This window comes from Pteropus alecto, unplaced genomic scaffold (assembly GCF_000325575.1).
Source record: "Pteropus alecto unplaced genomic scaffold, ASM32557v1 scaffold14, whole genome shotgun sequence".
NCBI lineage: Eukaryota > Metazoa > Chordata > Mammalia > Chiroptera > Pteropodidae > Pteropus > Pteropus alecto.
Window position 1 is genome coordinate 6484534 of NW_006436810.1, and position 11745 is coordinate 6496278.

General features: G+C 45.8%; 1 protein-coding gene across 11 annotated transcripts in view; it reads left to right on the plus strand.

Annotated features, from left to right (window-relative positions):
* NEDD4L (neural precursor cell expressed, developmentally down-regulated 4-like, E3 ubiquitin protein ligase) overlaps positions 1 to 11745 on the plus strand; it is a 300190-nt gene that overhangs the window by 219588 nt on the left and 68857 nt on the right. For all 11 annotated transcript variants that reach the window (XM_006913704.2, XM_015590804.2, XM_025048101.1 and 8 more), the window contains one exon: positions 7218 to 7268. Coding sequence is in view for 6 of the 11 variants with exons in the window: in XM_025048103.1 (XP_024903871.1) it covers positions 7218 to 7268 (51 nt within the window). In the remaining 5 variants the exon portion in view is untranslated. The remainder of the gene's footprint in view (positions 1 to 7217; positions 7269 to 11745) is intronic.

Genomic DNA, 11745 nt, shown 5'->3' on the forward strand with positions numbered 1-11745 from the left:
TGAGTAAATAAATCCCTTGACACATTTTCCTTTTAAATTAACTTTGAGGTTCGATCTCAGGTCAGTTGGCTTTGTAATAAGTAGACTATATGTGAATGTTTATTTTTAGCAGATTATAGTCATTAAAATTTTTTAGTTCATTCAGCAAATCAATTTAGCATTTCTTTCACAAGGAATTAGAATAATACCTAAGGTTTATCTGCGTTTGCATTTTTTACGAGGATAAATTTGCCTTATAAGAACGTCAGTGTCATTTGTGCAGGAGCTTTTGTGCCACTGGACAGCTTCGAAGCAGAGGTAGGAGGTAACTGTGATATGAGGCCATGCCCCAGACCCATAGGGGTGACAAGCTGTGGTCTTTTCTGTCCTCTGAAAGATACACAACTGCAGATGATAATCAGTTCTCCTAGGTCCGTGTCACCGAGCACCTCTGGGCTGAAGGGGCAGACTTCTCTTTACAAACAGGGCGGTAAAGGAGGTGAAGGTCACGGTGACACACAGTGGGGCTGATGATGCTCTCTGCTCCGCAGGAGCCCCACTGCACTGCCCTTGATGGGACAGCAGCATCCCGGCCACTCCTTTCCCTGACTGGGACCGTTTCCTCCACCATCTTCCACGTTTGCTTTACGTCACTATCAACTCAGTGACATTGCTGTCCTTGTTGCTGCTTTATGAACGCAGTATTGGCTCCTGTGTGTTCCTGATGGGCACGGTGTTAGGAACTCACATACGTAATACAGTTCGTCCCCTCATCACGCAGTGGACACACTCCCTGCCCACAGGGAGTCCAGGAGCAGGACGCCTCTGAACCAACACTGTGCCTTCCAGCTTCCCACGCGGTCCAGACCCTCGTGCGGCCTCATCCCAACAACCTGACCCTCTCCCAACCTCTCTTTGTCCTCCAGAGTCCTCCCTCCAATAAATTCTCCCTCTAGCTGTCAGAGGACCTTTCCAAAATGCAGCCCTTGCCAGTCGTTTTTTCCCAAACGTTCTCATATGCCATAATGTCATGTAAGCAAGCCACGTGGGACCTTCTGTCTCTTCCCGCTGCCCCTCCTTCCCCACGTGGCCTGCGTGTCACCTGCACAGACCTCTACCCAGTCCTCACCAGGCCGTCTCTGCAGGACTGCGGCGTCAGCCTGTCTGCTTACGTACCGTGCCCCTTCCGCCCCCCTCTGTCCTCCTGGTCGAAGATTATGTCCTTCATAAAGTTAACCCTGCCCTTGACCCTTGGCAAAATGAGTCACTCCCTTCGTGGCACTCCTGCAGCATTCTGTTCATGCCTCCGATGTGCGGCAGCTACTGTGTGGGACGGTGACCGTCTGTCTTTCCAGAGCTGCAGAGATTACTAGCCACCTAGCACTTGAAATGTGTATAGTCCAAATTGAGGTGTACTATAAGGAAGAAGTACTCACCAAATTTTGAAGATTTAGGATGAAAAGAAGAATGTAAAACATTTTAGTAATCTTTATATTGATTACACATTGACATAATTTTTCAGATATATTGAATTAAGTAAAAAATATTAGAATTAACTTCACCTATTTATCTTTATTTTTCTAAATGTGGCTTAGAAATTTCCAGATTCTCTGTGTGGCTTGCATTGTATTACTGTTACACAGGGCTGGTTAGCTTCTCTCTCTAGGAGATACAAGCGCCCTGGTCTCTGCACCTTTGGGGCCTGTCACCATAGAGTACAGTCTAGCTATGGGTGACCCCTGCCTGCAGGAGCCCGTGAGCTTGACAGCGCTGCTCACTGTGGGTGTGTCTGGTTCCCAAAGTTCTTCCTGGAGTTTATTGGATCTTGTATTCAGAATATCGAGTGCTCCTCTTGCAAAAAGCTGCAATTTCTGTGACCCGCAGTTGACCGCTGGCCTCGAATATGTGTGTATTTGGAGCAGGGAAAGGACTGGGTGTTCTCGAGCCACCTCCACCCACCAGGCGGGAGGAGGGAACATCAGGCACGGCTCATCCCCTGATGTGAGCGCCGAGCACCTAGAGCACCTAAGGCTGCCTGCCTTTGAGCCCACAAAGCAGCGGCTTCTCGCAGCCCAGTTCATGCTGGTCTGGTTAGGCTCCTGGATGAAAGCCAGGCTGCTGTCAGAGGGCTGCTTTAGTCTTCGCCAGCACGGGGGTCCTTTGCTCTGTCTACCCCTTCTGTCTGGTCCTTTGAATTTCCAGCAAAGTGTCCCTTAAAATAGATGGGCTTCCACGATCACACATTCAGCCCGTGTGGTTTAGTTCCGCCCGCCTCCCAGCGTGGTTTTACAGGAGCCTGTGACAGTCCTGTGAGGTTGCTCTGACATCTGGTTGACATGGAGGTCTTGTTTGTTGTTGTAAATAAGAGCCAGAGTCTCCAGGACACATCTCATTCTGTGTTAGTGTATGGCTGGTTTAGTCCCTCAGTGGCAGAGGGGCTGGCGGAGTGAAGGCTAATGTGAACATCTACGTGAAAGTCTCTGAGTGTTGTTTGATCTTTGTATTCTGGTGCATATAGAGTGAATCTGGGTAAGAGCGTGTGCCTTTAGAGGATTTCGTCATTGTACCTTTATCTCGACTTTTGGTGGAATGCCAGTTGACTATTTGATTACGGTTACTTTGACAACATACTTTGAAACAATTCACCTTGAAAGCCAGAGGCACCAGGTGGTGAAATGTTGGATTATGCAACGCCGATTGGCAAGGGAGGCCAAACTCACTCTCTCTTCATGAGCCTCAGCACTTCTGCCGATGTGGATGACAAGTGATGGAGAAGCAAGGATAGCCTTCCTTCCTTTTGTGTGTGACAGACAAAACTGACTTCATGCCGCAGTGAGGAGTGAGACCGTGTCGGAAACTGAATGCATCTTGACATTCAGGTGACGCTTGAAGAGTCACAGTATGTGTAACATTTGTCTGAATTTCTCAAGCCATTAATGATTTAGATGATTCCGAGTACATGCTCCCAAATCACCCTAAAAATAGATCCCGTTTCCCCCGTCTCGTCAGTGCCTGAGTGTGGGGCCACACGTTTCCAAAGCAGCAGCACACACGGAAGTTGCACTTAATGGTTTAGAGAGAAAGTGAAGGTTATCTTTCTGGCTGAGTGTTAGAGGTTGTGAAGTTTCCCTTGATTTGTAAGGTACAAAGATCAAATCATATATATCTTTACTCTTAAATTCTTTTCCTGTAGCTTATATTCTCATTCCTCTATACTTCTATTTGTCTTGAGAAATTCTAAGTATAATTTTCTTGGAAGTCACTGCTTAATGATTTCTAGGATAAAACCCCAGGTGATTGGTAGTGCTGGATGGTTTTCATTTGCTGTGTTGAGTGGCTTTTCAACTTGTGATGGCGACACACAAGAAGAAATGAATTTTAGATCACAACTAATACATTCACATTTGTATGCTACCGAAACAAGTTTCTCGAAACAGTACTTGCTCAGTATTTCATGTGAGACACCAATATTTTCGGTTATATTTAATTTTTTAAAAAATGCTTCTTGCCAACTACGAGTAGAGTTGCAGCTCACACTTTCAAGAACACTGCCTTAATATATAGCTCCAGTATTATGTGTGGGTCGTTTTTCTCTGCAAGAATCGCCAATCCTTTTTGAAACACCTCTCGCAGTGCACCTTCGTGGCCCCAGCTCTCCCCGTGAGCACCCCTACCTGCTTCCCATGCTTCGCTCCCCACCTAGCCCCTCTGCCCTCCCTTTCGGCCTCCACGTGAAATGCACAGGCCTAGCCCTCACCGCGGCCTCCCTGGCCATCAGCGTGTAATAGAATTCAGGTCACATCCTATGAGTGCAGTTATAGAGATCAGAAGTTTGTGTCGTTTTTTGCATGACTGTGTTCTCTGAGGAATTCGGTTTTATTTAGTGGTGAGGACAACCAAGCCTGGTGTCCACTTCCGTGCTGGCAGCTCCGGCCCAGCCCTGGAAGCTTTGGGGCGTGCCCCAGGGCCATAACAGCGTCTCATCGGAGCTGATGTGACAGCCGCCAGGCATTGGGTTCCAGTGGCATTCACACATGGTGTGGCACGCCTCCATTACCGTGGCAAGCGCTTGTTCCCTTATTCAGAAGGGAACAGCTACTTTAAATCAAACAGTTGGACAGATAATCGAGGTTAAACATGAACAGCATTTACTACTTAAAAATAAGGACAAGAAATGCCAGTATTCACTATGTGAGTTGAAACTAATTTGGTTTTTGTAGCCTCTTATGGTTAACATGATGCTTGATGGAAATAATTTTGTAACAGAGATTATTAAAAATCGATTCATGCATTTTTATAGCATTGGTGTAAGATTTCATCCTGTGGCAGTAAGGACCTAAAGATACTGTGATGACCCTGACCTGGGGCCCTCCCAGTCCAGCACATTGTCCCTAACTTCTGTTACCATCAAACCCAGGTGTCCTCAAGACACTCCTGCTTCTCATCTAGGCCTCAAGGTCACTAGTAGCCCCGATGGCCCCCTGCTAGACTTCTCTGTGGTACTGAAGAGATGTCTTAAAACTGGTAAATATTTTATATTGCCTGAAATTTCTACAGTTTTGGCAACAGTGGGTTGTTCTGAAACCTACATCTCACCAACATGTCCTGCTGACCGATGAAACACTTATTTAAGCCGATTGCTTGTGACTACGAGCTGTTCTATCCTCATCTCTATTTTATTTGAAAAAATCATTTTATTTCAGTCGTTCTTGATGTAAACCAGAAACGGGAGCCTTGTGTTTAAAGGTGAGGTCACTCCATCTCTGACTGTTTTAGAAACTGGTTTTTTCAGTGTCACGAGAAGCCTCGTTGAAGCGTGAGCGAAGCTGCCTAGCTTCATGATTAGGGCCTCAGGGATTCAGCAAACTGTTTCACTCGAGGAAAGGAGCAGCATTGGAACAGGAGGTGCTGTCATAATAACACAGCAAACTGGGCATTTTAACAGAACCGCCCTCCCTCAAGTGTCACAAAACTGAGCTCGCGTCAGAGTCCCTTCTCAGCCACACCGTTGAGAACCGGCGTTCTATTCTGACGAGACAAAGCTGGTGCACAGCCGTGCAGTCCCGCTGGATGTTGAGTTTAGAGCCCAGACTCTGGAACCAGCCCGCCCAGGTAGCAGCCTCGAGCATCCTCCCTGGTCCCTAGGCTCCCACCTCCCACCTGTGAAATGGGACTAATAATAGCGCCTCCCTCCCACGGTGGCTGTGAGGGGTAGGTGTGGCCTTGGCACAGTCCCTGCATCGCTGCTGGAGCCCTTAGTGGCGGGTGCAAAACCGAACTCGTTCGATCAGTTTAGAGCTGTGACATCTCCCCAGCAACGCGCCGTGGGCGTGTAGGCGTGTGAATGTTTGTTGCAGGGCACCGAGGTGAACGGTGGGTGAGGAACCTTTCGAAGGCAGCAGGCTGCGAACAGAGCCCGGAGTAAGATTGTCTTCTGGTGATGGTCACGCCTCACGTCTCTTTCACAGAATCAGCACCAGGAGAAGGAAGGGAGAGGGGACAAATGGCAGTTAGGTCGACACACAATTTATGGTCAGGAAGTAGTCACCACACTTCTGTTTTTCTTTTCTCTTTTCTTTTTATTGTGGAGTTAACTGATATTTAAATGAGCCAAATGGGGAGCGGGAACTCTCCCTAACACCTTAGACAGCGAAGATGTCTCCGTTTTCTGGGCCTTTGCTGATTGTTTCTTTTGCTGTGATGTGTACGGCGTATACTGGCACCTTACTCCCTGGTGCTAGATGAGGTATCTCCATGGCGGGTGGTAGCAGATAGAGCTGAGAAAACGAAATGAGACTCTCATAAGGATTGGGGTGGTCTCATGCTTCATGCACACCCAGTCAGTGGTAACTTTGATTTTCCATTATCCTTCATGCTTCGTTTAGAGGAGACAAGTAGCTTTCTAGTTAATTACATTTTTTTTAAATTACCTAAAAGGAAATCCTAAGCCTGGAGCAAATCATTTTCTTAAATCTCGTTCATATTTACTTGCTGCTGCTTTTTAAATGCAAAAAGAGATATTTTTCAAAGACATTTTAAAACGAGTTTTTGTGAATGAGAAAATTTCGTGGTAAACCAGTAAAGAGGGAAGATGGGAGCCCAAGATTCAGAGTTAGGAGGTCTGGGTTCTCTTTTGGGCTTTTCCTCAAGCAAGCTGTGGGACAGGTCTGATTACGTGTAAAGAACCTTCCAGCTTTCAGGCATTTTCGAATGTGGGAGATGCAACTGCATGTTCCATGTGAAGGTAACAGAAGTCACTGTGTTCTGATTTGCACCCCAGGTCATGTAAACGTCAGGGGCTGTGACCCAAGCACTCTGACAGGATATAGTGTAAACACGACCTGTGAGATACCTGTGGTCCAGGTCAGTGACCCCTGAATCTGAGTTAGGACTTCAAGGTGGCTCCCAGAGCCTGAGCTTCTCCAAATGGGTCTCATCTAGGTCCCTTTTAAGTCAGCAAGGTCTATGCTGTTTAGTAGAAAGAGGGAGAGAGGACAAAGCGTGCTGTGTATGAAAACTAACCAGGACTAATCCATGAACTTGGATTCTGAAGCAGTGTACTTACTAGATTGAAAGACTGAGGCCATTTTTTTCGTGATAGTACTTTATAAGATTTATTAATAACTAGAGTCTATATTCTTTACCGAGACTCTCGGCTCTCAGGGAGCTCTTTAGTTTATAGCACTTGATCAATAAATATTCATTAAAATTCTTCTCTTGAGACTGGTCCAGTTGTGCCCCCCAAACTCTCTGTGGTCCTGAGTGTCCCTTTCCTGACTCCCCCGGTCCAAGAGATGACCCCTTGCCATTCGATTGGATAGTGGATGCTCAAGAGGCTCAGGCAGCTGAAGGTCAGGTGTGTGAGGCCTTGGGCTCCCCGGTCTCCTAGGAAACAGCTGTCTGTGCCTCATCTGGGCTGTCTGCCTTCTACCCATCCCCACTGTACTCCTGTGTCAAGCCCTGGACCTTTATCTCTATTTGTAAAAAAAAAGGCTCAGGCAGCTGAAGGTCAGGTGTGTGAGGCCTTGGGCTCCCCGGTCTCCTAGGAAACAGCTGTCTGTGCCTCATCTGGGCTGTCTGCCTTCTACCCATCCCCACTGTACTCCTGTGTCAAGCCCTGGACCTTTATCTCTATTTTTAAAAAAAAAAAAAAAAAAAAACAAACCAAAAAACATTTTTAAGAATGCTGATACTCAGTGGAATAAATGGAAACATTAACTTCTCTTTCTTCTCAACAGACACGAGACGACTTCCTGGGACAAGTGGACGTGCCCCTTAGTCATCTCCCGGTAAGGACAGTTATGTGCTTTGTAATTTCATGCTGTGAGCAGCGCTCTCTAAGTGTTTGTAGATGGATGAGTTTTCAGAGTAATACTTCCTCAACACAGTGGAGGAGGCTAAAATAAAGAGCGTGTCGTCTGGTCCTAGCTCTTTTCCAGGAGATAGTCAAGGAGATACTGTAAAAACCAAATGTATCTGAGTCAACCACGTATGCTCGTCATCATCACCAACATCGCCGGCATCTTTCTCTTCTGCCCTTTAGCTGGTCTTCCTCTGTCACATCATGCAGAACAGCTTCCTGCTTCTGTCCACCCCCTCCTCCTCTCTGGGGTGCCTTCGTTTTCAAATTCATCCTTTGGGTCTAATCAGCCGTTTGCCCCCTTTGCGTGGAATTGCACATGTCTCTTGTAGGCTACCTCTGCACACGCTAGCATTTCCCAGACGTTGCTGTACGGCTTTCTCAGTCAGTACGGACGGAGGAAAAGGTGCTTCAGAAATTGTACTGTGTTGGTGTGGTGTTGCTACCATTTTTCTCTGCGCAGGTAAGGAGGAAAGCTACTGACTGGTACCTGAGGTTAGAGATGGCACCGCATGCTCCAGAGGCGCTAGAGATAGATTGTGTGGACAAGACTTGGAGGCCTTGGTGGAAGATACAGCACCTTATATTCCAGCTTCGGTTTTCCACATTTTCACATTTTCCCACTCTTTCTCTGGCCCTTTGTCTCCTGGGCAACTCAAAGTGACTGAAATAGCAAGAGGATAAGTCAAATGTTTCTGCCTTCGAAAAGCATTTTGTTATTTTTTGGTGAATGCTTTGTGTGAGCAAATAACCTTAAATAGCCTGTAAGCTAAAAATGACTTAAACCACCTAGCGTAAGCCTGCTGCCGCATGGAAATGGTGGCTATTACCATGTGTTAAATACCAGGAAAGACTGTGTCCTACCCAGGAAGCTCTGAAGGTATGCTGTGAAGGAATGTAATAGCAAGCAATTTATTCTTACTTCTTCAGGGGAGCTATTAAGGATGGAAGGTTTCAAGTTCATTCCCTTCCAAAAGATTGGAAGCAACAGTGATATTAAAATATGTTCATTTCTGTATAAAAATCTGAAGCTCTAAGGTGCATGCGGAGGTTGCACGTGGGTGCATGAGACTGATTCCATGAGCCAGCAGAGACCTGATTATTCCTGTAAAGTCACACGGAGAGGGTACGGAGATGTCAGCATTTGTGAGGAGAAACTCTTCACATCTTCCTCTATCAGTAGGTCTTCTGATTTTGCTCTTCGAGTTGAAGCTGTAATGTCCTCACATTTTTATACGATACTGGTTGGCTGGCCAATTATTTTTCATGGGTGCCCCAACCACCCCTATCCTTCATGTAAAAACCACATCTCAGTCAAGGCAAATTATGTACTAATGTTCTCTAAGAGATAGAAGTGAAATTTCCGACAGCTTGCTCCAGCAGTCCCTTGTTTGAGTGAGTGAATGCAGATTGGTTCTGAAAGGTTGAGTGGGACTCTCGGAGAGTAGAAGAATACCCCTCTTCAGAGACCAACTCAAGCAGAAGGAATGGTTCAGCTTTGGGTTTGGATAGAGGCAAGAGTGAGCTTTCAAAGAAGGACGTGGTGCTAAGGCTCGGCCTAGAATAGAAACCAGCCAGTGAAAGAGAGTGGAACAGTGGGTGCCTGGAGAAGACGGGGTACCTTCGTGCTGAGCCAGTTGAGTAATGGAGCCTTCTGATTTTGCATCTGCAGCAAGGTCAGCTCAAGCTGGAGTGCCCCGATCCCCATGCTGTAAGTTGACTGGCTTTGTGGAGCCAGCTACCGCCCAGGAGGTGGACCACACAAGAAATATAAGGAGAGGGGTGAAGGTGCAGTCTTTATCCTCAAAGTGGTGATAGAACCCAACTAGCGTATTCTGAATGGATGTGGCCTTTGGGGCCAGCGTTTGAGGTGCTGTCATGTGTGTATTTGACCATATTTGTAGGATACTCATGGGAAGATTGCAGTGTCGTATCTGTTTTGTGTGGTAGCATAAGAGCGTGGGCGTGTAAAATGGATTTTAGCATTTGAATATGTTGTGTGGCATAGATAATGGATGTTCTTTTCTTGATAGCTACATGACCGTTGTCAAGGCAGACAATATATGGCCCATGGACTCAATATTTGTCAAAAGCATCAAATTTTAGATAAAGAAATTAGGAAAGTTGTCTCTTTAGTAATGAGAGAAGATAATGGAGAACAGCGATGTGGGGTACAGTTGCCATTGCCAACACACCCAGAGCTTCTTAAGGTTTAAGAACTCTGGTTGGGTGTTTATGTGTTCATTTTACACAGCCTCATCAGCTAATAGAGAATTTATTCCTTCGGCAGGTATTTGCTGATAGACATGAATCTGATCTAATCAGTGGAGCACGTTCCTCGCTGGGGGAGCTTAGCAGCACCACTCAGCGTGGTAGCCCATGTGGTAGCTGAGCATGTGAAATGTGGCTGGTGTCACTGGGGAACTGAATGGATAATTTTATATCATTTTATTTAATTTAAATTTAAGAAACCACATGCGGCACATGGGTCCCATACTGGATGGCACGTGTTGGGATCAGACCAGAGTTCCCTGGCTTAGGTCACGAATGTGTGGTTCTGGATTCCCTTTTCCTCAGATAATGCTGACTGTTGGACAGAACTGGGGATGGAGGGATCCCCAAACCCACCAGTTTTACCTGGTCATTTTTCATTCAGCTTTTTTTCCCCTACCTGAGGCTGTTTCTCTCTAGTTATATATATCTAATATAGCAAGAATATTTAATTTTGTTAATAAGAAAAGGCCCTGAAATTTGAAATCATAGAAATTAATATAAAGAGTATTTTTAAAATTATTTTTAAAAATCTGTTTTAGCAAAATTCTTAATTACCAAGGCCTCCATGTTGACATATGTATGCATTTATTTATTATGAGGCATTTTAAGCCAGGAGTGAGGCTTTCTCTTGTTGTCCTAAGAGACTATGAGCCTTTTATTCTTTCTAAAAATATATATATATTATCTCTGCCTTGATTTGGTCTAAGAAGTTGCCGGCACTTGAAGGGAAAGCTCTTTTCTAAATTAGGAGCTTGATGGAGAAGATTTCAAGACAGCAAAACTGAACTTGGTCTAATCTCTCATGATTGCTAGGAAATTACTGTCAGTAATTTAAATATTCCATTTTATGTTTTTTGAGTGTGCGTTTCTGAAAAAGAAATCCTTTGAACCCAGTAATGATGTGTGCTGAAGAACCTTTTTCCCCTTGCTGAAATCCTAGAGGCGCATTGGTGCGGGTGCCAGGAGATGTTGATGTTTGCAATGTCAAGCCTTGCTTTTAAATTCTGAGGAATGGTTCTCCTAAGCCGTTCCTTATTTGCAGCTCTGCATCCCCTAACCCCAAGGAGCCTACTAGGAAGATGAGAGGGTCACGGTGACCCTACCTCTCCGGGGCTGGTGGAGGCACCATCCCTTCTGTGGACACACGCTGCGAAGTTACAAGTACTTGGCATCTTGGACCTGGTGCGTGCGGGTCCTCCTTGGTCCACCGCCCGATGTTGGGTCCTTGGATTAATTATGTGCCCTGCTGGGCCTCGTGGGCCATTGTGAGAGTCCACGTTGGAACTCTGCCAGGGAGACAAGCACAGGCGGCTACTTGCCGCAGAGAGGCGGGCAGGGAGGCTTGTGTGAAGCCGGGTGCATTCTGTGTGTAGTCACTACCTCAGGTGTCGACCACAGTGGCCAGAGGAGGCCAGTGTCAGCTCTGTCACTGCCCCCTAAACAGGAAAGAGTAAAGGGTGGTAATGAGAAGGACAGGAAACTCCTTTTCCCCTTTTGATCATGGATTCCTCAATGTTTTATATTTATCAAATAATTCCAGATGAAAGAAAATAATTTTAGAATCGTGATTCATTTTCATTTTTGGCCCTTGGACTCAATTCTCCCAGTTTTGTTTTGTTTTGTTTTGTTTTGTTTTAAAGAAATGAATAGGAAACAAAATTCAAGAAGTGTAGAATGTTAGGGGCCTCTGCTTCCTTGGCTTCTATTCCATATTTGCCACTCAGTTTTAATATTTCTTTTCCATTTTATTTATTTTTGAGTGAGTGAAAGAGGAAGGAATGGGGAGAGTAGATATGGTTACTAGTCTGTTCCTTCATGCAGATTTAAGAATAAAACATACATTCATATACAGGGAAGTCTCCACAGCTTTAAAAGATCTCTCGGGAGTTGTTGACTCCAGTCTGGAAGATGGGCGAGGTGCCTTGCTGACCTTAATAAGTTAGTATTCCTTTCTAGGCCTCTGTTTTCTGACCTGTAAAGTGGGGGCATTTGCATAGATGATACCAGGTTTCCATCCAGCTCTGTGGAACAGCATCACAGCATTCAGTAAGCAGAGGCACCAACAGCCTTGATGACGTAGGTGTTACCTGGGAGACTCGGGCAGCATGACGTGCTGATGGCATGTGGCGGGG